Source organism: Erithacus rubecula (assembly GCF_903797595.1).
Source record: "Erithacus rubecula genome assembly, chromosome: 8".
NCBI classification, from domain to species: Eukaryota; Metazoa; Chordata; class Aves; order Passeriformes; family Muscicapidae; genus Erithacus; species Erithacus rubecula.
In genome coordinates this window covers 13,864,680-13,892,323 of record NC_136659.1, presented here as the reverse complement: position 1 = coordinate 13,892,323, position 27,644 = coordinate 13,864,680, and the positions used below count along the sequence as shown (strand labels likewise).

The window sequence follows — 27,644 nt, the reverse complement described above, 5'->3', positions numbered from 1 at the left end:
ATAAAATTATTCCTGAATATTTCAATTTGTGACAAGTCTGTACTAGAAGAAAACAGTGTTGATTTAGCACTGCAGCTTACTCTAACATAAATAAGCTAAATAAGCATAAATAAGCCTCTTGTTCTGTTGGGCAACAGTATAGATTGCCATGTATGGTACCAAGGAATCTAAATAATTAAAATAGTATTGGAAACGTTATTTAGAGGAAACAAACCATAGCCATGTTAAATAATCAATATGTTTACATCCATAAGCTAACTAAAATTGTGGGAAAATCTGTGTTATGCCAATCACATATGTTTATGAAGCACACTTTGATCAACATAGCTACTTATGACTACGTTTAAGCAGTGCTAAGATTTGCTATGATTTTGGCAGCCACTCCATCAGTTTTCCTCAGGCAAAAGACACTTGGAATCACAATCTGGGATGCCACATCAGGGCCAAGTTACACAGAAGAGAAGAATGAGCTGTATCACATAGCAAATACCTGTTTGCAAATATGCATGCGTGAAATTCAAAGGTTATCAGCTTAATGAGTTTTCCACTCTTGCAGTACTTCATAGCAAAATATTAAGAACAAAAATAGAAAACTAATATAAACTTGGAACTACGAACTGAAGTTTATTTTTAGCCAGACTGTGCTGAAGGAGAAAAGAATTGTGTCCTTTTTTCAGCTGCAAAACTAGCATTTTTCACTATTGAAAGCCACATCTTGGTGAAAAACTGTTATAGATTTACTTTAAATGTAATAATTGGGAAATTGAGAGGGTGTGAGGTTGCTTATGTCCAAAGTAATAATATTTCTAGCACTGAGCTGTTTTGTTAGAACATGCCAGTCTTATGCAGATATATTTTTAAGAGCAGCTAAAGCAAGCTCCTCAGCTGAAGATACTAAAAAGAATGTACATCTAAGTGTAAGAGAAAAATATGATGGTTTATACTGGTTTAAGTATCAGATGTACCATTTTTCACTCAGTGATGGATTGGTCAGGGATTTTCCTTTGCTAAGATGAAAATATTTTAAGGGAGACATGCTGTTGTACAGGAGCTGCAGCTAGATTGACTTGCTGCACCTGCAGGAGAACACAGCCTAACTTTCAAACTGGATTCCTTTCTAGATTTCTTTTCTGTATCTTCTGCTGTTGCTTTCCAAACATGCTAGGAGACAGCTCATGGTAGGTATCTCTAAAGCTGTATGTGAAAGATTCTCGCTCTGCACCAGGACCCTCTAAGTTTAATACAGAAAGTCAAAATGGAAGCACATTGCTGTAAGTGATGAGGCATTTCATGGAGATACAGTAGAAGAAGTTTTTGAGTCAGTAGTATCAAAATTTAGGTGAGCAAATGAGGGGTGAGGGGATTTCAAATCCATATTCTTCATGTTCTGAACCATTTCAAGCTTTCTCCTGACACATCAGCTCCAAAATGGAATTATTTCAGACATTATGCAGCTATCTTATTACTTTTCCACAGTTTTTGATCGTGTGACTGAATCCCTTTAACTGGACAGAAGTAGAGCAAGCAATTTGTGAAACCAGGACTGACCTGGCAGCTCCTGGCTTGAGTTAATGACAGTTCAGCAATGAACTGCAAACTCCAGATATGACTCTTAGGAGACTGCATCACCTACCTTGTCTGAATATGAAAATTGTTTGTGGTCCCAGTATGTTCATAGTCATGGACGGCAGCTGCAAAGATCATTGCTAAAATTTCCAGTTCTGTGAGCCAGTGCTGGTAAATGAAAAACAAATCGTCACATTTTCTGTAATAGCCTAACTCAGATTAAACCCTACAGTACTGAAAATGTTTTGCATTACCCTCAACTTAAATAAACTTTCCTCTTGTCTTACTCCAGTTAACTATATATAAGCATAACACTTCAATACTATGTGATAAAATAAGTCCTTGTACTTACGATTTCTCTGAGACCAAGTTACCTCCTTATGGTCACCAGCAAAGTAAATATTGGCAGCCAAAAATATAAAAAGTTATCAAAAGAATTACACTGTTCACTTTGCAACTGCTTTGAGTATCAAACCTGTTAGCCCACATGTGGCACTTGCCAAATTACACTATATTAATCTGAAAAAACCTTACACGAAGTTAAGGTTATAATTTGTCTTTTAGTAAACTACATATACAGTTAATTATAAATTGAAGGTACAAAATTAGTATTATCTATATTTTACCAGTGTACATAGCACTAAAATTAGGCCCATGGGAGATTTTTCTGTTCTAAATTTTATCGTACTTTGTACTGATAATATAAAAAAAAAAAAAAAGCATAAGGCTAGTATACAGCTACACAGAACAAAAGGTAATGTAGGTCATGTATACAAAATAATGCAGACCCTGGAGTTCTGAGCCCTTTTATAACTCTTGCTAAATGAGGCTGTTCTGTATTGCTCAGTTTGTAAAATAACCTCTGTTATCTTCTTTCAAGTTCTCTTTCTTGAATGACAAAAAGTCCTTGAGGAGAAAATTTACTCCATCTAAAGATGGGGGCAGAAAAATCATATGACAATTAACCCCCACAGTCATGGGATTGATTAAGTCAAATGCTAGTCAAGCATTTCCACACATATTTCAGATGGTTCTGGTGCACAAGTAAGCTTCAACAGGATCCAAGAATGATCTCAACTTCATGCACCCGAATATGCACATACATGTGTGGGAATGGATATGAGCTGTCAGATGTAGTGAAAGTTGCCAATAGTAGTTTTTCTTTCAAAGAAGAAGAAAGGAAAAAGTCAAGATTAATTAGCAATGTGAGAATAATTAAATTGGTCATTCAGTGACAAAATAGGGCTGCTGAGGAACAAGTACTGGCTGTTGGTGAAGCAGTATAGATTTAGAAAGGTCACAGACAGAGGAATGAGAATGTACTGTAAGCAGTTCTAAAAATGGAAACAATGACCTTCATCATATTGTGTGTCACAAGAAACCAGGCCATGACCAGTCCTGGCTCTCAAAATGTTTTCAACATACCAAATAAAATAGAAACACAGAAAGTGTAATGAAAGCTAAGCATAAACTTTTCTTTAAGATGCCTTTTCAAAGGTCAGCTTTTGTAGCAAATAAAATAGCTGCTAGACAATGCATTCATAAGCACAATGACAATCCTCACCGACAATCTCTATGGGCTACACAGAGACTTCATACATTAACAGAGAAGAGAAAGTATTCTACATACACCAGTATAGTCAAAATTGAGATCAGTAATCAAATCAGAGAACCAGAGAAGTACATTAGCTAAAGGATCCCTAAGGAAGTAGGAAAAAACTCTCAAGAGAGAGTTAATAAGTGTGTTTCTGAAAGGGAGAGGGGAAAATTAGTATCTGGGGGTCTGCAAGACTAAAGAGCTGAAACCTCCTTCCCTCCTGAAAGATACTATGTCTTGTGGGTGTCATATCTAATATAAATCATGCCTTTTATAGAAGCATTACATATTACTTATGTGTAGATACATTTCAACTTATGAGTTCTGTTTGAAACTTTTTTTTTTACAATGATGGATTAAAAACTGAACAAGAAATGGAGTCTCACAATGCACTTATTGGCAGTAAAGGCATTTTTCCTTTACTTTGAGCAATACAGGTACGTGGGAAGAGAAAAAGGATGGTGGGAAGATGATCGATGACTCAAAAGTTCCTTACAAGATGTATTCCCTGGGACTCGGATCCTTAAACCTTTATGAAGATGAAAACTTCATAAAAGCAAGCTTGACTTATACATTTCAGTTGCATCATCTGGGACTTAATCTCTTGGGAAGGTTAATAGACTGTCTGCCATCTGTGATATCTAACATTCTAACACATTGATCTGAGGTGGCTGGATCTTCTTTCTTAAGACAGACAGCAACTTTTGAAAAATATAATGATTATTTTATTTCTTTAACAGCAGCTCTGAATATGTCTTATTCTTCACCATAATCTCTCTAGGGGCTTGTGGAGAAGAATAAGCTCTGATTAGCCAATTTTTTTTTGGCAAATGTGGAAATACAGCTGTTTTCCAGCTTCCTATAAAAGGTACAAAATATGTTACCTCAACAACAGGAATCACACAAAAGATTTCCTAAACCCCAGCTTTTGGAAACATTTGCTTCACTATGTGTTTCAGAAATAAACAAGGAAGATAACTGCAAGATTTGGAGTCAGTACCAGATCCTTAAAAGACAATGAAAGCACAAAAACCTCAAATTGCAAACCAGTGTGCAAAAAAAAAAAAAAAAACCCAAAAACGCACAGGAATTTGATCTAGAATTGCATCATATTTACTCTAATCCAGGTATTTATTAGAAGTACAGCAGAGTTTACAAAATCATTACAGTGGACCTGCTCTGAAAACTGTTGGTTTGAGAAGCAAAGTCCAAATTGTTATTGAGTGGAATACTGGAGGGTTAACCAGGCAACAGGAAAAAAAAACATCCAGAAAGTTAAATAGAACATTTTCATGATACTGATGCTTTCTCAAATTGCAAGTGACATTTGGGAGAGAAATACTTTGCAAGCTGCAGAATCACTAGGCCTCTTTCAAACACTGATTTCCATAAATGTTCCTTCTGCCTGGCAAGTACATCTGTTTGAAGGCACTCTTGACTAAGTGGTGTCCTAGTTAGATTTCTTTCCAAGAACTTCCCAGTATCATAGCACCATAGAATCATAGAATGGTTAGGGTTAGAATGGACCTTAAAATCATCTACTTCCTATCACCCCTGCCACAGATAGGGAAATATCACAACTGAATATCATAATTTGTCAATTACAACTTGAATTAAACCTAGAATAATTTTATAAAAATATTTTTGTACTGCAACAGTATTGCAATATTAATGAGATTTTGCAGCACTGAATTTTTTTGAAAATAGTTATCCAAATCACATCTAAGGCAGTTAGAAGATTAAGATACTAATACTGAAATACTCATGCTGGAAAGGCCTTTCTCACACTCATGTGCACACAGTGAAATAGCAAATATTCAAATATGAAACAGATTCCTTTAGTCTGAGTTCAGAGATACACAAAATGTCCTTCAAAGTGGTTTCATCAATGACTAAATATCCTAAAATTACTAGGAAAGTTCTGGAAGTTGGAACTTTGCTCTGGCATCACAAGAAAAATATGAATGTTACTGTTTTTTGTGAAGGGCAGAGGGGCACAGATACAATGGGCCAGAGGGATGTTTATGATAAAATAAAAGGATTTTCCTCCTGGTAAATTCCTGATCCAGGTGTATACCTGCAATAAAGACATGGCTCACATCACTTAACTCTTGCAGTTATCTTCAAGTTTTCTCTTTAACTAAATTATTATTTTGATAGGTGAATCTTGTATACAACAACTTTGGTTTGGACTCCTCTTGGCAAGAACTGCCTGGCCTCTGCTTCATTCTGATATGGAAGTGCTTTCTCAAGAAAACTTCTCAATCTGAAAAGGAATCTTGGCTGGTGAACTCTCCAGGCTTCACTTAAAAAGTAATATTAGAGTTAAAATAGCTTTAAACACTTACAGTCAAAATACTTTCTTCAAAGAGTAGAATAAAAACTTGCAATGCCTGGGGACCTTTCCTTGCCCACCTTGAAGCTAAGGGCATTTTAAACAAGGAAAGGCTTAACATAAGTGATTGACTGTCATTTTTGTGCATATATAGGAGCAATAACACCCAGAGTCAGCTCGAAATGTTTTTTTTTCCAAAGTCTTCTGGAACTGTTTCACAGCTCTGCCAACAGAAAACACTGTTTCTGTCAGCTGTTTCATTTGTTGTTTGTTTTTTTGGTTTTTGAGGTTTTATTTAAACAATTGTATTCACAGTGAAGATAAATTATGAAAAATTCACTGACAATAATGTCCATTTTCTTTCAGTTTTGCCTAGCAAGCTGTTAGCAAGGAGAATTCCACTGCTGGTATTAAATTTAAGTGTTTAGAAATAAAAATATCTGCACAGATTCATTTCCATTTCCAAATAATTAATTTAAAATATTGTTTCAAGGCAAATGCTAAACCTGCCTACTATAGGCGCATAGAGTATGCAAGAGCAGTGCTAAAGAAGGTTAAAAAATGAAATAAAAAGCAGTTTCAGAGTTTAGGGCCAGGCTGGATGGGGCCTTGAGCAGCGTGGTCTAGAGGAAGGTGACCTTGCCTATGGCAGGGTGGTTGGAACTGAGTGAACTTTAAGGTCCTTTCCAACCTAAGCCATTCCATGATGATATAATTTTAAGCTTCTACTGATTCAGAACATCTTTCAACAGACAGGACCTCTGCAGATACTAAAGTTTCCTTGCCTGATCACACCTCCCATGCTCTGATGTGAAAGTAAAAAATTCTCACCTGCCCACTCCTGCAAATCTAGCTCATTAAATATGATATAAAATACCTAAATCCAGGCGATGAAAGCAAAAAGGATTTAAGGATGATTTTTTTCTTCATCTTTCCCTCTGCATTGAGAGAAGTTCAGCCTGGAAGAACTGTTAAAATGAAATAAAGTTCACAGCCTGAACAGTAGTTCTTGAATCTCTCTCTGCAGAATTTTCAACTGAGCTTTTTGCTTTAGAAAAGAAACATGTACACATTCATTCAAAACAGCAGAGTCTGAGAAAAGAAGTAATTTGAACTTCACAATACTTCTTACCATGATGCCAGTGTGAATCATTATGTAATGCACAGTTTGAGTAACATCAGCTGCATGGATCAAATTGTGATAGGGATTTTTGTATTTGCTGTAACCAACTTCAAGAGCTTCAGCAAAAGAAATAAGATTGGGAACAGGGATCTACAGACAAGAAAACATTAAAATAATTGGTTTTTTTCCTGCAACAGCTGCAAAATCAAGCATGCAATAAATGAATTACAAATAATATACCATGGGATCTAGTGGGCAAACAATAAAAGAAAAATTTAAAATATAAAGGTCTGACATCATACAGGCACCAGTGAGTCTCTACACAATTTCTGTAGATGTTATATCTCTCTACTTACACCATGCACAAGACACTGCAGAACTATCAAGCAGATGGTTTCCAAGGCATGTCTGTCTGCACCAGGGATGCACAGATTGCATGTACCATACAGGCTGACAGATAGGAGCCTAACAATAGGATTATCTCCTTTTCTTCATCAGTTTTACCTTGACTGAGACAAGGTTTGCTTTAATGTCCTAGTGTGGCAATGTGTGAAGTACAGGCACTATCTGGTCCCACTCATTTTTGCATTGTGCTGGTTTTATCTGGGATAGAGTTAATTTCCTTCATAGTAGCTGTAAGGGTTTTGGACTAGTGCTGTAAACAGAGCTGATAACCCCAGGATGTTTTAGTTAGTGCTGAGCAGTGACTGCAGAGCCAAGGCCTTTTCTGCTCCCCATCCCACCCAGCGCTGGGTAGCCTGGGGTGCACCACAAATTGGGAAGGGACACAGCCAGGACAGCTGGCCCTGCTGACCAGGGGACAACGCTCCATGTGGCCCCATGGCCAGCAGGGCCAGGCTGACCTGGGAGAGCCTGGCTGGGCACGGCTGCCTGGGGACTGCCTGGCTGTGTCAGCTGCTGCTGAGCAGCTGCTCTCATCTGCAGCCTTTCTGCTTGGGTTTTCTCTCTTCAGTAGCAGCTTTCTATATTATTACATAGAAAATAATAATACAGAAAATATTATGGAACTCCACCACCATTATTAAACTGTACATATCTCAACCCACAACTTTTCTCACTTCTACTCCTCCAATTCTCTTTCCCCCATCCTTCTGGGGAGAGGAGTGAGCAAGTGAGTGGCTGTGTGGTGCCTTATTTGCTGCCTGAGGATAAACCACTTCACCCATCTAATGAAATTACATATCCCTTATTAATTTTTTCTTTCTTTAAAAACCCTGCAACTTGAACAATGGGATTGAGAATGGTCTTAAGCCCACTCTGACAGTAGCACTGTGTACATCATTTCTGTGTTATAATGGCAGCCCTGGTGTGGTTCTGACTTCACACAAATAAAGCCTGTTGGAAAAAGCTGGGTTGCCATCATAAATTTAAAATATTCAAGAAACTTCAAGGGTAAGACAGCTTCTTCAAAAGAACACAGAGTTTTTGCAGAAAAGAGATTTTGAAACTACAAGAAAACTTTTGTTTGGTACTATAACAATAAACTTATCACTTTGATCCATTTTTTTATCTCAGCCTTTCAAAGCTGGCCATAAGGACTTATATTGTATTGCAAAACCCTACAGACATCTTGGAAAAACAAATTTTCTTCTACATATCCCTCCAGGTTGTATAGGAGAGGAAGGCTCAGCTGAAGCCCTTGCACAGTGGTGACCAACATAACATGATCCAGACCATGAAAACCATATTTAGGTAGGACTATTGGCATTTTATAATATTTCATTTGCCATATTCTTTGAAATTCTACACTGCATTGTACATTAAAAACCTTCAATGCTGGTTTTCTTGTATTTTAAATTTGACACATGTATTATTGCATACATATTTTTATTTGTGGTTGGTTCCTGACCTTGAAACGGCTCAGAAGGTCGTATCGGGTTAACAGCTCATACATCATAAATTTCAGACTGTGCTCTCCACTTGCTTCATTAAGGGCAAATACGTCAAAAGACCACTTATCAACATCCTGTAGATGAGAGAAAAGGAAAACAGCAAAAAACAAAACAAAACAAAACAAAACAAAACAAAACAAAACAAAAAAAAATTACATTTCCATCCATCTGGCAAGTATTTCGAGGGAAGAGGGAGAGTTTTGTGGTTTTATTCTTCAACTCTTTCAAATTCCTAATGCAGATAACACATCAATGGCTACTTCAATATTAATGATGAAAACAATTGTGTCAGTTATGAATAAAATACTTGCAACATGACCAAGGCCACTTTGCATGCTTTGAATCAAAGGTCTTAATCCTTCAAGTTTAACTTTCTCAGTACAAATTGTGTACACAACCTTATGGAACAACTCTGAATATCCCCCTTCAAACAGGCTATTTTACAATGTCATTGACACTGATGTCATTAAACATAAAGCAATTTGAGAATAATATAATTGTTTCGCTTTCAGGGGAAAAGTTGAGGTATCTCATTCTCAAGAAATACCAGTTTTTAATTGCATTCATAGACATAGGAACTCAGCTTATTATAAAAGATCAATTTTTGGCTGAACTAGAGTAATACATTAAATTTACAGCAAATACTCTACTTGTTCCATAAGCATCAGCTTCTTTTGTTAGCTCTATCCCAATACTATCTCCTTTTTCTTTCCTAAAAAGGAAGCAAATGCTGCTGTCTGAGATGCTGGTTACGATACCACTGGGAACTGATAAAACTGTCTCACATTTCTATAAGAATTTTTATATAAATCTTATTCTATTGCTCTAATAGGATCCAATGAAACCAGAATTAATCAGAATCATATGTTATTGTTGAATTTTTAACTATTATTTTCTCTGTTCTTTGTGCTCATATCTGTAGTACTAACTATGACTAGGATATGTTCAGTAGAAAAATATTCTTTTGACCCTAACAGTCACTAAGCATAAATGTAAATACATTTAAATTCCACAATGATTAAACTTCTTTCACCTTAAATGTGACTATCACTTCTGCTGGATAAGCCAAACCAACCATGCTTGAAGTTTTTCGGTACATCCTAAAAAACAAATAAAATATTAAGAACTAGCACTTAGTTAAAAACATGTCAGAACAATTCCTCTTATTTAAATTTTTTCTTTCAGAGTTTGTGAAATAACATGAATCTATTTAGAGACTGACCCCAAAGATTTATGTAATCTTTTATGCAGTTATGAGAAGTAATGACTCTTATTATTCTTACTTATGAGAAGTAATTAACATTACTCTTCAATATTATAACAGTCTTTGGTACAATTTAGTGTAGAAGTTACAAAGCTATTGAGTTAATCCCCAGAATTTTGCAAGGCTTAGGAGATTTTACAAATTTAGAGGTTTCATCTGGAATTCTGTTTAGAAAAATGGAGTGGCTGCAGAAATTGAAGCATAAATTCTGGCTCAAATATTTGCTTCACGGTCATCCCACATTTATAGGATCTTCAATGGCAGGCACTGTGGTTAAATGCAGTAACATTACTTGCTGTGACAAAAAAACAAAGTTCTCACCTTTCTACAAAAATCCCAGCCTGTACAGCGTGCACAATGCTTCGGAATTTGGGCTTTTCCTCAGGTCTCCTCTTCACTATTCCCATTTCTCTCGTGAATGTAGAAGCCAACCAGTCCCGCACTTCCAGCGGGACCGAATCCGACTGGATGTCAGACAGCTCATCTTCAGTGTCCAAAAGTTTCCTACAAAATAATTGATACAAGGTAACCAACAAGATCTCGGATCAAACAAGAGGAGTACTGACAGGTGAACAGCTAAAAAACTTGATTTAAGAGGAGCAGAGGTTGACTGTAGGACCAACTAGCACATCACTAAAAGCCTTCTCTAGCAGATGGACTGAGACCAAGGGGAAGCTGTGCATGGCAGATATCATCTCTCTCTCCCACTGCTCGTGTTCCAAAAGGTAAAAGACAATAGAATGAAAGTTATTCAGCTGAAGGAAATATTTTTCTACCAAGTTGTCAGAGGAGTGGTGGATTGAAGTGTAATCAATGAGCCACAAAAGCCCAGGAAGACCTCTAAAACAGTAACTGACAGACATGTCAGCAGGGTTACTGCTATAACTGAGAACACCATTGGCCTATTGATCTGTCCCCACAGTACAAGAAGTGTACATAGCAATGATGTGCTGAACACGTGCTCATCATGCTATTCCAGCACAATAAGAGAATTACAGAGAATTAATTCCTTCATTCAAGAGAATTAATTCATTCTGTGTAGAGATCTGTATTCCCATTGAAGGCAGGATAACAAAGTCATAGCAGTAAAGATATTTCCAAGATTAGATTGCAAGTCAGCTTTCACAGTTATTAGCAGTTCAAAAAGCTAGAAAAGTTATATATAGCACTCACAAAATAGAAGAAGTATTAAAAAGAAACTTGTCTTCAACAAAAGTCAATTAGAGGTCACCAGTTTATTTAGAAGAAACATGTAACTAAATACCCTCTTTAAACAGACTCAACACTTCCATTCCACACTTGTATAAATCTATTTCTTGCAGTTATTTGTCCTTATCACTCAGACTGCTGAGGTTTCCAGGAAACAAATCCCTTATTTATTCTGATATCAGTTTTCCCTTCATTCAGTTATGCAAGAACCCCAGAGTTAGGATGACCTGAATATGTGCAAAGCATGCCCCCCTTTGAAAATATTTTCTTTTAAACAATACCAATTGAATTGCAGGCACTATTTGATTACACAGGTCTGTATGTCTCGTGCTGCCTTCCTGAAACATGGATGAATAAGGAAAGCCAGAGTGTGATATAGTTCAAAAGAATCTCCACATAAATTTAATGCTATTTGAGGGATTACAGGAAGATGCCTAATAGGAAGTATGTCAGAAGAATCATATAAATTATTGGTGATCAATGAGCTTAGTGTATTTGTGCTCAGTTTCAGCAGTTCATCTGGCTGACAGTATATTTTGTGAAATTCTTCAACTGGGGTTTATAAAAAATTTAAAAGCACCCCTCATCCTTCCCCAGCTTACTGAAAGAACAGTAGAAACATTATTTTTTAGGGTCATAGAATTATCAGACTAGGAAGGCTCTTTAACGTGGAGTACAAGGAGAACAGAATGAACAAGAATTATGAAATTTTCTGACAGTGAGACAACAGCCAAAAATCAGAAACTTAATTTGGAAAAACAGGACTTGTGTGGAGGAAAGGATTTGAGGAAATTATCTTGCAAAACTGAATCAAGCCTGAGACTGGCCAAAGGTCAAAGGATATAAATTGGCTTTATTGCCTAAACTAAAACCTATGTTATAGTCCACTTAAATCCATACTAGTCTTACACTGTTATTAAATATCCCTGGAGAAATCAGTACATTTATATTTTATCTGACATTTGATATGTTTCTAGTATATCTAGGAAGAAACCTTACAATCCCTAAAACAAAATTTTGTAACTATTCTAACTTTTATTCAAATGAGATGCAAATGTTCCTGAAATTAGAGGACCATGGGCATTTGGCTGCCTCAGAGCATGGAGCCAGGATATTCCACATCACCTGTGCAGCAGGAAGCAGAGCTCTACATCAGTTTGCTATAATCAGATGCAGATCTAAATTTGGGATCAAGCCCTGAGCTCTGCAGATATGAGCCACTGGAGTACAAATTGAGACTAGCAAAACACACTGCAGTCTTTCTAATCTTTTTAACCATTCATCTGTAAAGTAGGAGGACTATTCAGTCTGTAAATGACAGTAAGCAGGAGTTACTTCATTAAGAAAGAACAGAGAAAGTAGTATTTGAAATAATGTTCATTTGATCTGTGATTTTCATGAGGCCACTGCTCTCTGATGGGAGATGGCTGAACAATATGCCAGGGAGGAGAAGAAGTTTCAGTGGCTCTGCTTCTAACTTGCAACATAGAATTAATTTGCAAGCACGAGATCTTACAAATCCCTCATCACATCAGATTAACAACATCTCAAAAAGGATTAGTGTCTTTCAGGTGCCTAATTGAAACAACATTTAAAAACAGGAAACAAGAGCTAGTCATTCATCTCACTACAATCCATTCTAGCATTCTATGCCTTTAAAAAAAACCAAAAAGATGAAGACCAAATAAGATCAAAAGACAGTTTCAAAAAGGCACACAATCAAACCACTGAACTTCCTGTGAAAAATTAGAGGGATTTTTGTAAGATTTTGCCATCTAATTGTAATTTTAAATTGTAAAATGCAATTTTTAAACTGCAATATAATTTTGTGACATTTCAAAACATATAAACTGCCACATAGGTTCAAAAATGTCATTGGAAAAATTAACGGATATGTGACTATAGCTGTCAAACACAAGGCTGCAGCCTCTGGTTCAGCAAATATTTGGAATGGAGTGACTGCAAGGCCCATAGCCTCATCCTCCAAATCAACCAACTTGAAGATCAGAGATTGTGGGCATTTTAAAGCTATAGTTCTTCCACAAACAGTCTTAACTAAAACTCTGCTGAGATAAATTTCATTCAACCAGGAGTCATGAACTCAAATACCCCAGTTGAATTAAATAAATATATACACCAATAGATACCAAGACATACACTTTAATTTTTCTTCCATAAAAAGAAAGAACACCCAAAATGCTAAAAAACAAAGCAAGAAAACAAGCTCTAGCCAAATGTGTCACAGAAAATACTTCTCTTCTTCAACACAAAGTCAGAATTTCAGGGTTACATACACTTATTTTGCTCATACATCATTAGCCTAAGTAGATGCAATACGAGGAAGAGATATGCGTGGGAAGGAGAGGGGGAGGCTTGGGTTATTTAATTCTATTCATTCCATGGGTAGAACTTTCATTGACAGTTGTGGGAATAAGTAAGACATGGCCCATGGCATTTCAGCTTAGCAATCAATTAATACTGCAGTCATAGTAACTAATAACCTGATCTTCTTGTTCAGTACTGTGTTTTTTTTGCCAAGAATAATTTTTCAAAATTCAAGCAGTGATAATTTCTAGCTCTCTTTTCATTTAATCAGAATTTTAAATATAGTAATGCACTAGTCAGAAGTATATTTCTTTTCCCTTAGGAATATATCAGATGTACTAGGAGGAGAATAAAGAAAAGAAAATGAAAAAATTAAAATTAGATAATGGCTATGGGGAAAAAAACATCCATCTTTGTTGATCAGTCATGCTGCCTAACAGAGGTAGTGAAAGATTTCCAGAGAAGAGGTTGAGAAGGGGGTACTAGCTCTTTGCCAGCTACTGAATTAATCAAGCCCTTAAGAGTGAATTAAAGTCCTCTCCTAGGTCTAGATTGCAGAAGAATTTACAGCCTAAATAGTGAGTTCACATTTGTACCAATTATTTAGATCTATTATCTCCCTATCTTCCTGCATAAGCATTAATCAATATATTCAATCAATATTTCCATCCTCTATAGTCCATTACAACTTCCACTTACATCCACTAAAAGGTTCTCTTGACTCCCACTAGGGACAAAGAAATTAGAAAAAAAATGATGGGCATTTTTAGTACATAAAGGTCTTTCCAGAGGAAATTATGATTTTACCAACATGTTGTATTCATAAAATTAGCTCATTCTTAGAAGAATTGTCCTCATGTGAAGAATTACCAATTAATTAAAATAAACAGAAAATAATTTGGAAATCATGCAGATATTACAACAGAAGAGAAGCACTGCAGGAAGGACCATTGTACTGAAATGTTCACTTGTTGGTATGTACTGTCTATTCAGAAATGCAGAAGTACACCAAAGGCCAACATCAATCTTGAGCTTTGGCTCAGGATACTCATGATTAAAAAAATATTGTTTTTCAGAGTACGGCTGTGAGTCAGTGTCCCCTTCCCTTCCCTTCCCTTCCCTTCCCTTCCCTTCCCTTCCCTCTTCCAGTCCCTTCCCTGACCTTCCCTTCCCTTCCCTTCCCTTCCTTCCCTCCCTCTTCCCTTCCCTTCCCTTCCCTTCCCTTCCCTTCTCTCCCTTCCCTTCCCTTCCCTTCCCTTCCCTTCCTTCCCTTCCCTTCCTTCCCTTCCCTTCCCTTCCCTTCCCTTCCCTTCTCTCCCTTCCCTTCCCTTCCCTTCCCTTCCCTTCCCTTCCCTTCCCTTGAAATGATATTCAGGGAATTCTATAGGGCAGGGACTAATTCAGGGCATGCCTTAGAAATAAATTAACAGCAAAAACTTTGAAACAGAGAAGGGATGCTGAGCTGAGAAGATTTAGTCAGAATTTAAGAGATTTTCAGTGACTTTAAATGCATTTTTATATAACTTGAATGCTCTTGAAAGCTTTCCTCTCAGAAAGAAAACAACAAAAAGCAAAAGCAAACCACATTATCTAAGTACAAAAGATTTCAAAGGCTTATTTTAAGCTTTTATAAGGGTGGAATATACTGAAGTAATCTCAACACAATAAGCTTTTTCTCAATAGCAGCTTTTGCAAAAGTATCAATTGTAGCTTCCCTTAATGGATAAACCATATGATTTACTTCAAATGGTACATTAGTTAGTTCAGGCAAAGTACATTTAACCATGGGTTGGCTATTGAGGGCAGCAATACATGCTCAGTAATCTTGACTGAATATTCAAGATTAAAATTTAACTTCATGCTTAAATAATTGTCACTTCAAATATTCCCCCAGCTAGGCCAGCTGAGAGAGGAATCACACAGACCATATTTTTCATCTGGCAAATAATCACCAAATAAAGCAGCCCATTCTACCTGTTCTATCCCTGGCATGAGACAGATTATGTTCTTTAATATTCATAGATTTTTCCCAAGAAAAGGGAATCTGAAGGAGAAATGTGTTCTAGATCTTTCAAAATAAATTACATCATTCACTGAATGTTCCACTGTTCTGTGAATGAAACATTCACCTTCCTATATAAAGAAACAAATTAATCTGTCTTTTCAGATTGAGAGATCGAGGATAATGTTTTTAAAGTTTAAAAATATACATACATCTCTTTGATGTAAGAAAATTTAAGTTTTCCAACCTTGCACCATCAAAGACATTTTGCTGGTGTGACCACCTCTGCTAGTGTCCCTGAATAGCTACAAGTGTCTGAACTGGCACAATTCCTTCCATTACCAGAGCCTTACAGCCAGTGAAACTCTGTGACTCACAGTCAGCTCCATCTGGTGTGCTACAGGTGAGAACAGTGCCAATGGTCCTGCAATGTCAAGGAACAGTTTCCTGCTGTGAGATGCTCAGCAGCAACTTATGGAGTGCTAGCTCAGTGCCTTGCAGTGCTGATACTAAAATACAGCTTGTGGAAATTGTATATTACAAGAAACATAATAGGTGGGCCCTGTACTGACTTTGGCTTTCATTTAAAATGGAAAGCTCCTAAATATGTATTGACGGCTGGAAGAGAGTAAAAGAAAGCACAGAGTTACCAAGGAAGTATCATCCCAGTTTATTACTTCTAGAGATATTGATTCCTAGCCTAAGCTAGAGAGGCTGCCACAGACCTGGGTTCTGTTGCATCACTGAAAAAGTTGAAAACACCAGGGAACAGCCTTCTCCAGTTTGCAAACACAACCCAAACTGCATACTGAAAGCTGCCCAAGAGCAGGCTATTCTGACCATTCTTCACCTGAGAATCTCCAGGAAACAGGAGAGTTTCATTCAGCTCCAATCCCACTTCCAGCACTTGCTCCTCTCTGCTTCTTTGGGCCTCACGTGGCAAAGATACCCACGTGCATGTTCCTATCACAGATATTCCTGTGGTGTGCTTGAAGGGTACCAGGCATTGGGAGAGATGCAATAACAAAGCTCTGTCGTGCAATTTAAAATATTTCCTTTTTGCCCAAAATTTGAGGATGTGTTTGTCCCTGTTTAAGCCTCAAAACCACAGCAATATGTGAAGCATTGCTGGAGTAGTGCACTGGAAGTTCAGTTTAGTCCAAGGTGTTTATTACAACAGCAGTCACAAAGTTCAGGTTCAATAACCTCTTTTTTAGCTAACATTACACATATCACAATGTGTACTTTTTTTTTTCTAAATAAGAGCTTTTTAGCAAGAACTGTGTCTGCCATTGTAGTGTCATTGAAATACATTCACTATTTCCAGAGCTCTCCGGCAAATATATATTGCTACAATGTCAGCCTTAATGGCATTTCCTTTTTCTTCAGGAACCTGTATTTGTTATTATGCCTTGTTGAATCAAAGATGTTAAAAACCCCTGCCAGTTATATAATGCAAAGCTACTTCATGCATTACAGAAATGCAGTCTCTTCTAAGTCAAAAGTTTTCAAGTAGTTAAAGCCTTATTCAAAGGGCATTATACAGCCTGAAAATAAACAAAACCCCTGTATTGAACTGCAAATGCACAGATAAATATCCTCCTGAAATTAAGTATGTTTTCTAAAATACTAAGGCATTTAAAAAGAAAATATAATTGGAATAAGCTATTCTGATTTAATGGAGAATAACATAAAAGTAGTCTCCACAATAAGGATTATTATTATGATTATTATTATTATTACTGTTACTATTATTACTATTTAGCTTTGGAATACATTTTTTCCCTTTAATCTTTTAATTTCCATCTAGAATTTATTTGACTTATTTTCTTTTCAGTTAGCTTGAATGAAGAGCTGCATTTACAAGGAACGGAACAGCTGTCATGACTGAATTATCAGGCTGTATTTATTTCCTGTTTGACTCTAAATATCCTTCTTCCATTGCCTTGAGCCAAGTGGCAGGTACTAATGGAGAAAATTCTGCAAGATTTGTCAAAATTATTTATGACATCTCTTGAGTAAGTTTGAACTTCTTCCGCAGAGCAAATCTGCTGAGGGGCTGGAACTGTGAGAGTTTCCCGGTTATTTTCAGCTGATGGTGAACCTCTGCTTCAGCTACCAGAGTGTTTGATCTCTTTCATGGAAGAGATGCAGCAGTCTGAAAAGGAGCTTGTTAAACAAGCTTATTGAGTGATTGGGGCCACAGACAATGAAGCTCATAGGAAAGCAGCACTTACTTGATGCCTGGTGTCTGGGCTGTCCAACTTTCCATCAGCTCAGAACCTTTCATAGAGTTATTGAAAGTCACTGCTCCAAAATAATTTTTCCTCATTTTAGAAGGTTATCCCTAATGCCAATCCCTGTTTCTAAGAAGACTACTCTTAGAGCTTCAAAAATAAAATCTGTTGTGTTGTTTCTTTGCTTTTGCCCTAATTCCATAGAGTTTTAGAAAGTGCGAGAATGGAAATGAGTAAGTGTAAATAGTTACAAAAACTGCTCAGATAAATGTCTATAGTGTGGAGAAACACAGGAGCAGACAAAAGCAAAGTTAGAGGACCTGAAAAAAATATTTAATCCTCTGCTAAATGGTGTGGATTCTACAGCTATTTGCAGCTGATTGCTGCACTTTAAATAAAGATTCAATATGCCATCAACACACATGTCCTTCTATGTGCACACACAGCTTTATAATAGGATACAGGCTTTTCAGGAAACTCAAATAAAGTAATGGAATATGGGGGGAAAAAACAGGTATCTTCTACTGGAAGAAATTGAAACTGCTCACTGAAAAAATCCTCAGGGTTATAAAGGCAAAAGTGGTTTTGCCAGAATAATACCAGAGATTTAATTTTTAAGTAGCACAAATGGTTTCCTGGACCTGTAGAACAGATCAGGTTCTTCCTTGATCCTTGGCTACATTACTGACCATATTCTGTGAGATATGTCAAACTTAGATCTCTTTATTGACCTTAGTTCTAGCCTTTCTTTTTGCTGTTTTCTTCTCTGTGCCTGTGAAGAATTGCAGAAAGTCCTTCTGGTGACTGGTGACTAGGTGAAGGACTACAGCCAGGAGCATTTTATCATCCTATTTCATAGCATATATATTGTAACAGAGAGATGAATTAAGAGGATTCAAGTAACAAACTCTCTGTTTATTGCTATTTCTAATCCGTAGAGATTGCTATTCCTGTCTATAGAGATATGTAAAAGACCTTTCCCTCAGCTGATATCAAGGTCTGTCACCCAGAAAAGTGGGGAAGAAGAGAACACCACAAACAGGATTGAATTTTAGATTGCTGGTTGAAGCTGAGGTCTTTCTCTGCTTGAATACTTTAGCAATGGATCAGGAAATTCATCAGGACAAAATCCAGGGATCAATACTGGCCTTAAAACAGAAATGGATATTTTCACATGAGTTGCAGACACTGACTGAACAGCAATTCATATGTAAGAAACTTACTGAAGTTATTTGAACTTTGTGATGTATAAAATTGCATGTTCAGGCTCAGCAGGAACAGACCCTTTTGCTTATGACCCAAACTATTATTTCCTATATACTAATGAGTGCAATTAACTCAGTTCCAGACTCCCATGGAAGTAGATCTGTGCAAGACAAAGAACCTGTATTCTTTGGTGGGAACAAGGACAAATGCAACCACACAAGCTAACTCAGCCTCCATTTGACTCAGTGTTACTCTGCTTTGTTCCTTAAGGACTGGCTTCCCAGGAACTCAAGTGACCTTCTTTGTGTGTTTATATTTTTGAGTGTAGACTTAGACTACAGAATAATGGCCATGCTATTTAAAACATAATTATCTTTGCAGCTTGCCATGGAAAAGACTCTATTATGAAAGTACCTGTGGCAACTACGGTGTTTCCCAGCCTCACAATAAATTTACAATTTACGATTGTTAGTAAATTAAAAATTTTACAGATTATAATTTACAATTGTTTTTAACAGGGAAGTGTCAAAATGTAAAATAGAACCATACATTACATTGCTCTACTATGATGTGGAGGGTCAGTCTACATTTCTAGGATACAATTAATACAAAGACCACCAGGTTAAAAAAATTTATCATACTGATTCTGGATTTCATTAAGACTCCATTAGTCCAAGGAAGAGAAATTAAAACCAAAATAAGTGCTGTAAACCAAAAGGAACAATATGGAAGTACAATAGGGAAGTACAAACCACTAAAGTTAAAAGAGTAAAAGTAGAAAAGTAGGTTTCATTATAGCCTCACTTTTAGCTATTACTTATAGCAGAATTTGATTTACATGTCTACATATACATACTTCATAAATACAGATATAGGCACAGAAAGATATACATAAAATTCACAGCAAAAACAATGCACCTGTTGCTGCCAGAACAAATATATTTTCAGTGGTAGCTGTTCTCTCTGTGCATGAAATGCCTGCTATTTGTCTTGATATTCCCACACAGAGCCAGAAAGCCTGGATTCCTCATGGCAACACTACTATTCATTTCCACAGAAGCTGCCTCAGTTTAGAAGCTAAGTAAATCTCAATTTTTTTTCCTGTTCCTGGCACTACTGCTCAGAAAGAACTATGAATACTACACCCATCTAATCCCAGTGTTTGGGTGTATGGAGGAATAACCAGAGGTTTGTCTCTGGGGCAGGACTTCAAGCACTGTGTCAGCTACCTGGATTGGCAAGGGGAGGGCACACACCACACAGAGAGTGTCAGGTTCATGAAATAATTTTAAAATGTAGAACTGAAGCATACACTGCACACCCCAGAGGTAGTGAGAAAGTTTTGGCAGACATCCTTGCAAGACCATTCTGCTTAAGGAAAAACTGAGAAAGGCCAGCATGCAGAATGAAAACAGTAAGTTAGCCAGCTAATTTCAATACAGTCCATATCTTAAAATTCTTTCAAGAAGCCACATACTTAGAGCTTCTATTTTAATTGGAATTAACCTACATGACTGCCAGTAATACTGCCAACAATAAACAGAAACTAAGCATCAAACATTATTAAAAAAATCATAGCTTTTCATTCATTTGTGTGTTTACTGACTAGCTATTCTGACTCATTTCTGTGAGCATTTCTCTCCAGACAACAGTTACATCTGACCTTTGGAATCTTACTTGCTTTAACCTAGCCACCAAAAGACCCACAAGCTACATATGCTTCTTCTGATGTGCACAGATCTTCAGCTCATGACAGTGAAAATTGCATGCAAAGACCAAATTTCTAAAATAAAATTTGCAACATTTATTCCATTTTTTTTTCCTTTCAGACTTACCTGGTTTCATCAATATAAACTGCCTCCAGCACAGATGCTGCATATTCAATATTCTTTTTTAAATCCACCACATTAATGTCACCCTTCTCCAGCTGCTTTACCAAGCATCTTAATCTGTGGGAAAAAAAAAAATAAAAAAAAGAAATTAATAAAAACATCAGTGGGATAATTCTATCAAATTTAGTGACTTCATTTTCTAATTGAAACATTGGAACAAACACAACAATGTAGAGGCAAGGACCAGCACTCCATCTCTTGTCTTGTTTTAAGAAAATTTGACTTTAGAATGCACCTAACAGTGACTGGTTATAGGTTTTTATAGCTTGTTAAATTTGTAAGGTGTACTAAAAATGGCTTATACATTTCAGAAAGTCAGAGAGGACATTTTAACCATCATCAAAGTAATTTCCTATTCATTTTTGACATTACTATTATGCCTAAATCTGTAATTTAAAAAAAAAAACCAACAAAACAAACAAACAAAAAAACCCCAACAATCTTTGTGTGTTGTCTTACTATAATTTTTCCATGCTTAGGTGGTTAATTATAATTTTTATAGCCACAGTATACTGATTTTGTTTCACTTGAATGACTTTAATTTTTATTTAGGCTTCCAGTGTGTTTTTGCTGCAGAATTTGTATTCTTATTAGTGTGAGCTAATATGGAAGTCTGTTGTGTCTGTGCTTATAGTAAATTCACCATTATACCAGAGGAAATGCAGTGCCTGTGGCAGTAGAAAAATCCAAATATTCCCAAGTGTGCTTTAAACTTTCAGTTTTGAGAACTTGGCTTTGCAGTACAAACATGGATACACCCAAAGGGGATTTTGCAATGCATCAACTCATGTCTCTGAAGCAATACACTTCCACAGATAAACTCCCTGAATACTAGATTTTTCCTAAACTCTGCTGACAAGAACACTTCTGACAATGCTCAGTTTAACCATACAGAGTAGATAAAGTACTGGAGTGAAATGAAAACCTTATCAGTAACAGTGCAGAGGTGTGACTAAATGGATGCTTAAAGTCTAGGTATTTTCCTTCTTTCTACTCTATTATTTCTGAGTAGAAATAATCCACAGTTTTGTATCACATAAGATAAAGATTTCTGTAATTAAGGATACATCATTATTGTTACATAACTTTCATTAAATAATATTTTTTATGTACAGGAAAAAATGTGAAATGAGCATTTAGATAAAAAGTGCAGTGAAATTGATACAGCTAACTATTTTCAGGAATAGATCATATTTATGACATGAGTGAGCATACACAAAATGTGCAAATGTTACATGAACTGGAGACTGAGGGGAATCTCACTGCAGTCACAGCTTCCTCATGAGGGGCAGAGCAGGGGCAGGCACTGATCTCTCCTCTGTGGTGACAGTGACAGAATCCAAGGGAACGGCCTGAAGATGTGTTAGGGGAGGTTTAGGTTGGATATTAGATAAAGATTCTTAAACCAGAGGGTGTTTGGGCACTGAGACAGGCTGTCCAGGGAAATTGTCCCGGCACCAAGCCTGACAGAGTTCAAGAAGTGTTTGGACACTCAGGCACAGGCTGTGACTCTTGGGAATGTCCTGTGCAGGGCCAGGAGTTGGACTCAGCAACCTTTGTGTGTCCCTTCCAAATCAGCTTATTCTGTGATTCTGTAATAATAAAATATTTCATGCATATATACTACATATTATTTTCATAGGGTGCATACAATACTTTATTTGATCTAATTAAAATATATAAATAACAAAATTAAAGTGATATTTGAAAAAAAAAAAAGCATTAACTTGGAAAGCACTGTTCTACCATAAAATCACTTCCATGTTTTTCTAAATACTTCTTTGGCCTAAGTACAATTATGTTCAAGTGTGTAAGGCTAATTTTAGCAAACAGGGTTTTAGACCAACTTCCTCAGTTCCTCAGTTGTCTACAGTCTTAATTCAATTCAAATTAGCCTAGCACATGCAACAAATAAGGCTCTTAGCAACCATATTTATTTGGTATTTTACACAGTGCATTGCATATCAATGGAATGGAAAATGTAGTGTTAAAAACTTTTCTCAGAGAAATGAAGTGGGCAGATGAAATACTCTGGAAGCTCATCTCCTACACAGAAATAACCATATGCATGGGAGACATTTCCAGCACATAACTTCTTCCATTTCAGAGGTACCTGTAGACTGAAGAAGGTTATTCATAGACATCCCCCAGAACCCAGCACACACATCTCCTGGCGTGTGTGCTCCTCAGTACTGCACCCAAACACACACAGCCCCTCCTAAGCACCAATGCCAAAGTGCCCAGGTGGGTCTGGCAGCATCAGTGCCACTACTTGCAAATTGCTGTAGGGTGTTTCTGTCACTTCCACTGTTCCCTCCACATTTGACTGAGCATGTCTCTGAATCACACTTTCCAAACTGGGAGCATAAATAAATTTGAAAACTTGCTTTCAAATATACGAAAATATACAAACACGAATTTGTAATACTGCACAGCAGGGGGCCAGGCTCTGGTAGAAAAATATCACTTAAAACAGCTTCAAATCCTACAATTTCCAATGATTCCACATTATCTGAGGCGAGACAGGTATTTGTCTCTACATCCAATGACAAGTATTTGGAATCATTTTTATGCTTGTAGGTGGAAATTAGTCCCTGGGGGAGCCTTCAAGCCAACAAGATTTTGCAATATCTTGCTGCATAGGTTACAGTCAACAAATGTAAGTGGCCCTGTGGGTAAAGTTGGTATTCTAGGAGGAATGCAGAGAACAGTAACAGACTGGATGATTTGGAAACACTGCTCGGGCAAATTTGAAATGATTCTGAAGATATTGCAGATTCACAGAAAGACACAAGTGGCCTTATCTCATGCACCACTCTTTGTGAAGATGTCCCCAGGAGTCCTTAGCTGACCCAGTGCAGATCTATCATAGAATCGGGATAGTTTGGTTGGAAGGGACTTTCACCTGGTGAAAGCTCTTGCTCAAGACAGGGCTAACCTCAAAGATAAGTAAACTTCAAAGTTAGATAAAACTGCTCACAGGTATTTTTGCTCAAGCTTTGAATGCATGGAGATTTCAAAAACATCTGGAAAAACCAGTTTAAATGGCCAATCAGCCTCATGGTGCATCAGGTTTTCATTTTCACAATATCTAACTGGAATGTCCTTTGTGCCCAAACTTTGCTACAAACCTTGTACAGATTTATAAGACTAAGCAGCAAGTGTTAACACACCCATAGCCTGCCACTCCACAAGACAAAGAAACTTGTGAAAAAGTAATTAAAAAATAATAATTTCTCCAACTGGATTGGAAGGATTTTTATTTGTTTGTTTTCTTTTAATTGTGATAAATTGAAAACAAACATTAGAAATACTATTTGAAAACCTGAGGTGTTACTAAAACTAGAAGTGATTATATTGCACAGCCTGTGAACTGTGCTACTAAGAAATAATAGATAGCAGAAAGAAAAAAAATGGGAGGAGCTATTTTGTGAAAGAGAAAAAAGGACTATTTGAACTGGTTTAAGATGCAAAGAATATTGCATGCAGAACTAATGTAATCTAAAACTTGAAAAAGATATTATTATCTCAGAACACCTGAAAACTGCATTTTAAAGCTAGCAGCCCCAGGTTGTAAGGGAGAAAGATACATCTGCAAGTAATAAAGGGAATGGGTGGAGAACCATCTTCTGTCATCTTGGGTAAACATCACTAACAGTGCTATGGGATTAAACACTTTTATGAACAATCCAAATGCACTCTGCTCCCATCTCTCTTCAATAAATGTCTGTGACATTACTGGGGCCTCACCTCTCTGTGCAGCTGATGCTCCTGTCCAGCTGTGGACAAAATCACTTGAGGCCCACCCAGCAACACAGGAAAATCAGAGGAAAAATGAATTTTACTGGGGCAAAGAAGCATTTCTTGATTAACAATATCAAAATCACGGCTCACTTGTTTCCCACTTCTCCAATAAAATTCTCCCATGTTTGAAGTAAAGTTTTGTTAAAGCTACTATAGCTTTCTGCAGTTATGCCAAATTAATTGAAGATAGATTTTGTGATATTATGATATTTCAAAAAGCTTCCTATGACAGTTTCTACAAAAAGGAAAAAGAAGAAAAAATTTTAAAAGTAAGGTATCAGTGATCAAATATTACTTTTTGCCATATCCTCATGTGAAAGTCTTCTTTTCTATGGAAGCAAGAAAAGACCAATGGGAGAAGTATGTTTGGAGACACTGAATAACTAACCACAGGCTGAAATGCTAACAAAGAAAGGTGCAGGGCTGGCACTACTCCAGAAGGGAGATTTTAAAATACAGAGGCAGACAAGTCAGACAATTTCAATTTCACATTAAATTTTAAAACTGCCACTTTCATTACCAAGGTATAATAAATTGTTAGTAATCACTGAGAATAAATCAGTGCTAAAGGCTCAGCTTAAGAGTCTTAAAGAACCAGAAGAGGAAAACTCAGAAGTTAACTTCTGAACCTGAGAAAAAGACCCTCTGCCTACTTTCCCTAAGCTGCTTCTATTTGCCACATAATTCTCCCCACCACTGAGCATTGCAGAGAAACATCTTTCTAACTCACATCTGGACTTCACTTAAAACTGTTTTGGAAACTTTGAACAACAACAACAAAAAAAACCTGGCTTTTGCCACAGGTCCTATTAAAGGGGAAGTAAAATAAACTGTATAAAGTAAACTGCAAACTAACCTTGCTTCCTACTATATTTTGAAATTAGTGAATGTCACTGTTGAAGATGGGCAAGGAACACACAGGTAATTCTTTAAAAATAATAAACACATGCTATTGTTAATTGAAGAGAAATAATTATTGATATTAATTTCACTGTGCTGTTAAAAATTATCTGTGTTGGTTAGGTCAACTCCAAGATGTAAATCATTATCATCCCATTAACTGATTGAGAAAAGCTTAGCTGTGACAGTTGTGACAATGTGTGAAAAAGTTTAAGGACAGAAAAAAGATAGTTTTTCTGTAAACAAGTGTTTCATCTTCTGTTTGGGTTATTTGATATTGAACAATAAAATTAAGCGGATTATTGTAAATTTCATTATAAAAGTGATTTGACCCTCAAAATTAATGTCACAAGGTAAAAATGGGTTGATATGTAATGCAAAATTGAAATTAAAGAGGAGGAGAGTAACAATATCTTGGCAATATGGATAGCTAGTTTAAATACCACTAGTTTTTCAAAACTTTGGAGAAGGGAGATGTTTTCCTATAAAACTATCTGTAATTAAAACCACAAACCAGTTTTGCTACCTGTAGTGATTCTTGTAAAAATCAGTTGAATAATATTCACCTGTAGAAAGCATCACAGGTTAGAACCGGCAGCCCTTGACACAGACCCTAAAGTGTGTTTCACTTCCTTGAAATCATAACAAATGCAGTTCCCAATGCAGTTAGTTAATATTTCTTCTAATTAGAGGGGCTCCAAATAAACCCTTACATGGAGAAATACAAGAAAGATGTGTTTTCAGTGCTGCAAATGTGTTTTATGAACTTACTTCTCAGTCACTGCTGTGTCTGAGCATATGCACAGGAAGCCTTGTGGTTGCTAAGGGTTTCATGAATCACATGTATTTCATGATTATTTTAAGCATTTAAGTGGTACACGCTGATCTGTAATTCTGATTCAGTCATTAGAAAATAAATATTGACCAGGCTGGTAATTCAGACATTTTGATATAACAAAACTTCAATGCCATATTGGAGAATTGAAATAGAAATTGTGCAGCTATATAGCAACACCGAATTTTGCATTTTCTTAATTGCCTTGGTTGTTCAAATATTATTTTTATGCAAGATGAAATGGTTTTCCTTCAGACACACATTTTCTATTAGGCTTCATTTCATTTTATGTTGTCCTATAAATTTAATATTTACCACTATAATACTACATAAATATTATCTTTTGTTAAGGTTAAACCAGTGTGTATAAAAAATTTAGTCAAAATTCCTACTTTTGCTTTAGCACCCTTCTGAAATCACAGAACACAATGGAGTTTTACAGGGTCTCCACCAGAAACCATAAACCAATTCAAGGTCTCAAAAGCATTTTTTAATTTTTGCATAACTCTCAACAAACCTAATAAACGAATTCCAAGTGCCTGGGAAGCCATGGTGCCTTGACCTCAATGATGCTGCAGGTCTGCTATTTGCAGCACTGTAACCTTTCACCACCTTCCATCCCTTTCTCTGGCTACACCAGAGAGACACCCCAGAGGAGGAGGCTCATCTGGGATCTGTTACTGCTGCTCTTCCCTGCTGTCTCTTACGCCTCTCCAAGTTACTCATCCTTTCCCAAAAGTCACTTTCACCATTAGATTTAATATATGTCATGATCACGAATCCTCACACATTTGAATTTCTCTGACCTTCCTTTGTGCACACCCAAGCTACAGAATGAACTTAACCAAGCTTTAGGTGTCATTCAAACTTTTCTCTCACTTCTGCTAAAGAGCCATTATTAATATTTACTTGGTTCTGCTGTTCAATTCCTTTCTGGGTTGAAGCTTATCAAAAAATCTTCAAATTACTTAGTATGTACAAACATCTGGGCATTTTATCTGTCTTTTGTTAGATCCAACAAGCAATCAGTGAATCTCCTTACACTAAACACTGTAACTCTCTATTGTCTCAATGTCTATTTCCATTATTTGATATTCCCATTTCACAATCAATCCATGAAATCAAAGACAATAAAAATATATATAAGTGATTTGGAAATTGCTAACTATTATTCTAATGGCTTTTGCAGTATATTTATTTTTGTCTGAGGATTGAAATTTAATCCACAAGGTTTTCCTGAATTCTCTATACGTTATATAGTGTCCTAGCCAAAGCTATTTCATCTTGAAGTTGTCAAATGCTACAAGATGTCTCAAAGCTTTCATCAAGTACTTGCTTAATTCAACTATCAACAACCTGGGAAATCAAATGTAAACTCATCATCTATCAAAAACTGTGCTTGAAGATGATGGCTGATCCTTGGTATGTTTAACTTT

At 36.5% G+C, this 27,644-nt stretch overlaps 1 protein-coding gene across 8 annotated transcripts in view; it reads right to left on the bottom strand.

The window, feature by feature from the left end:
• PDE1A (phosphodiesterase 1A) overlaps positions 1-27,644 on the bottom strand; it is a 145,367-nt gene that overhangs the window by 33,375 nt on the left and 84,348 nt on the right. For all 8 annotated transcript variants that reach the window (XM_079311561.1, XM_079311557.1, XM_079311559.1 and 5 more), the window contains 6 exons: positions 20,613-20,726; positions 10,120-10,302; positions 9,568-9,634; positions 8,492-8,608; positions 6,631-6,771; positions 1,634-1,734 (listed from right to left, as the gene is read on the bottom strand). In XM_079311561.1, the coding sequence (XP_079167687.1) occupies positions 1,634-1,734; positions 6,631-6,771; positions 8,492-8,608; positions 9,568-9,634; positions 10,120-10,302; positions 20,613-20,726 (723 nt within the window). The remainder of the gene's footprint in view (positions 1-1,633; positions 1,735-6,630; positions 6,772-8,491; positions 8,609-9,567; positions 9,635-10,119; positions 10,303-20,612; positions 20,727-27,644) is intronic.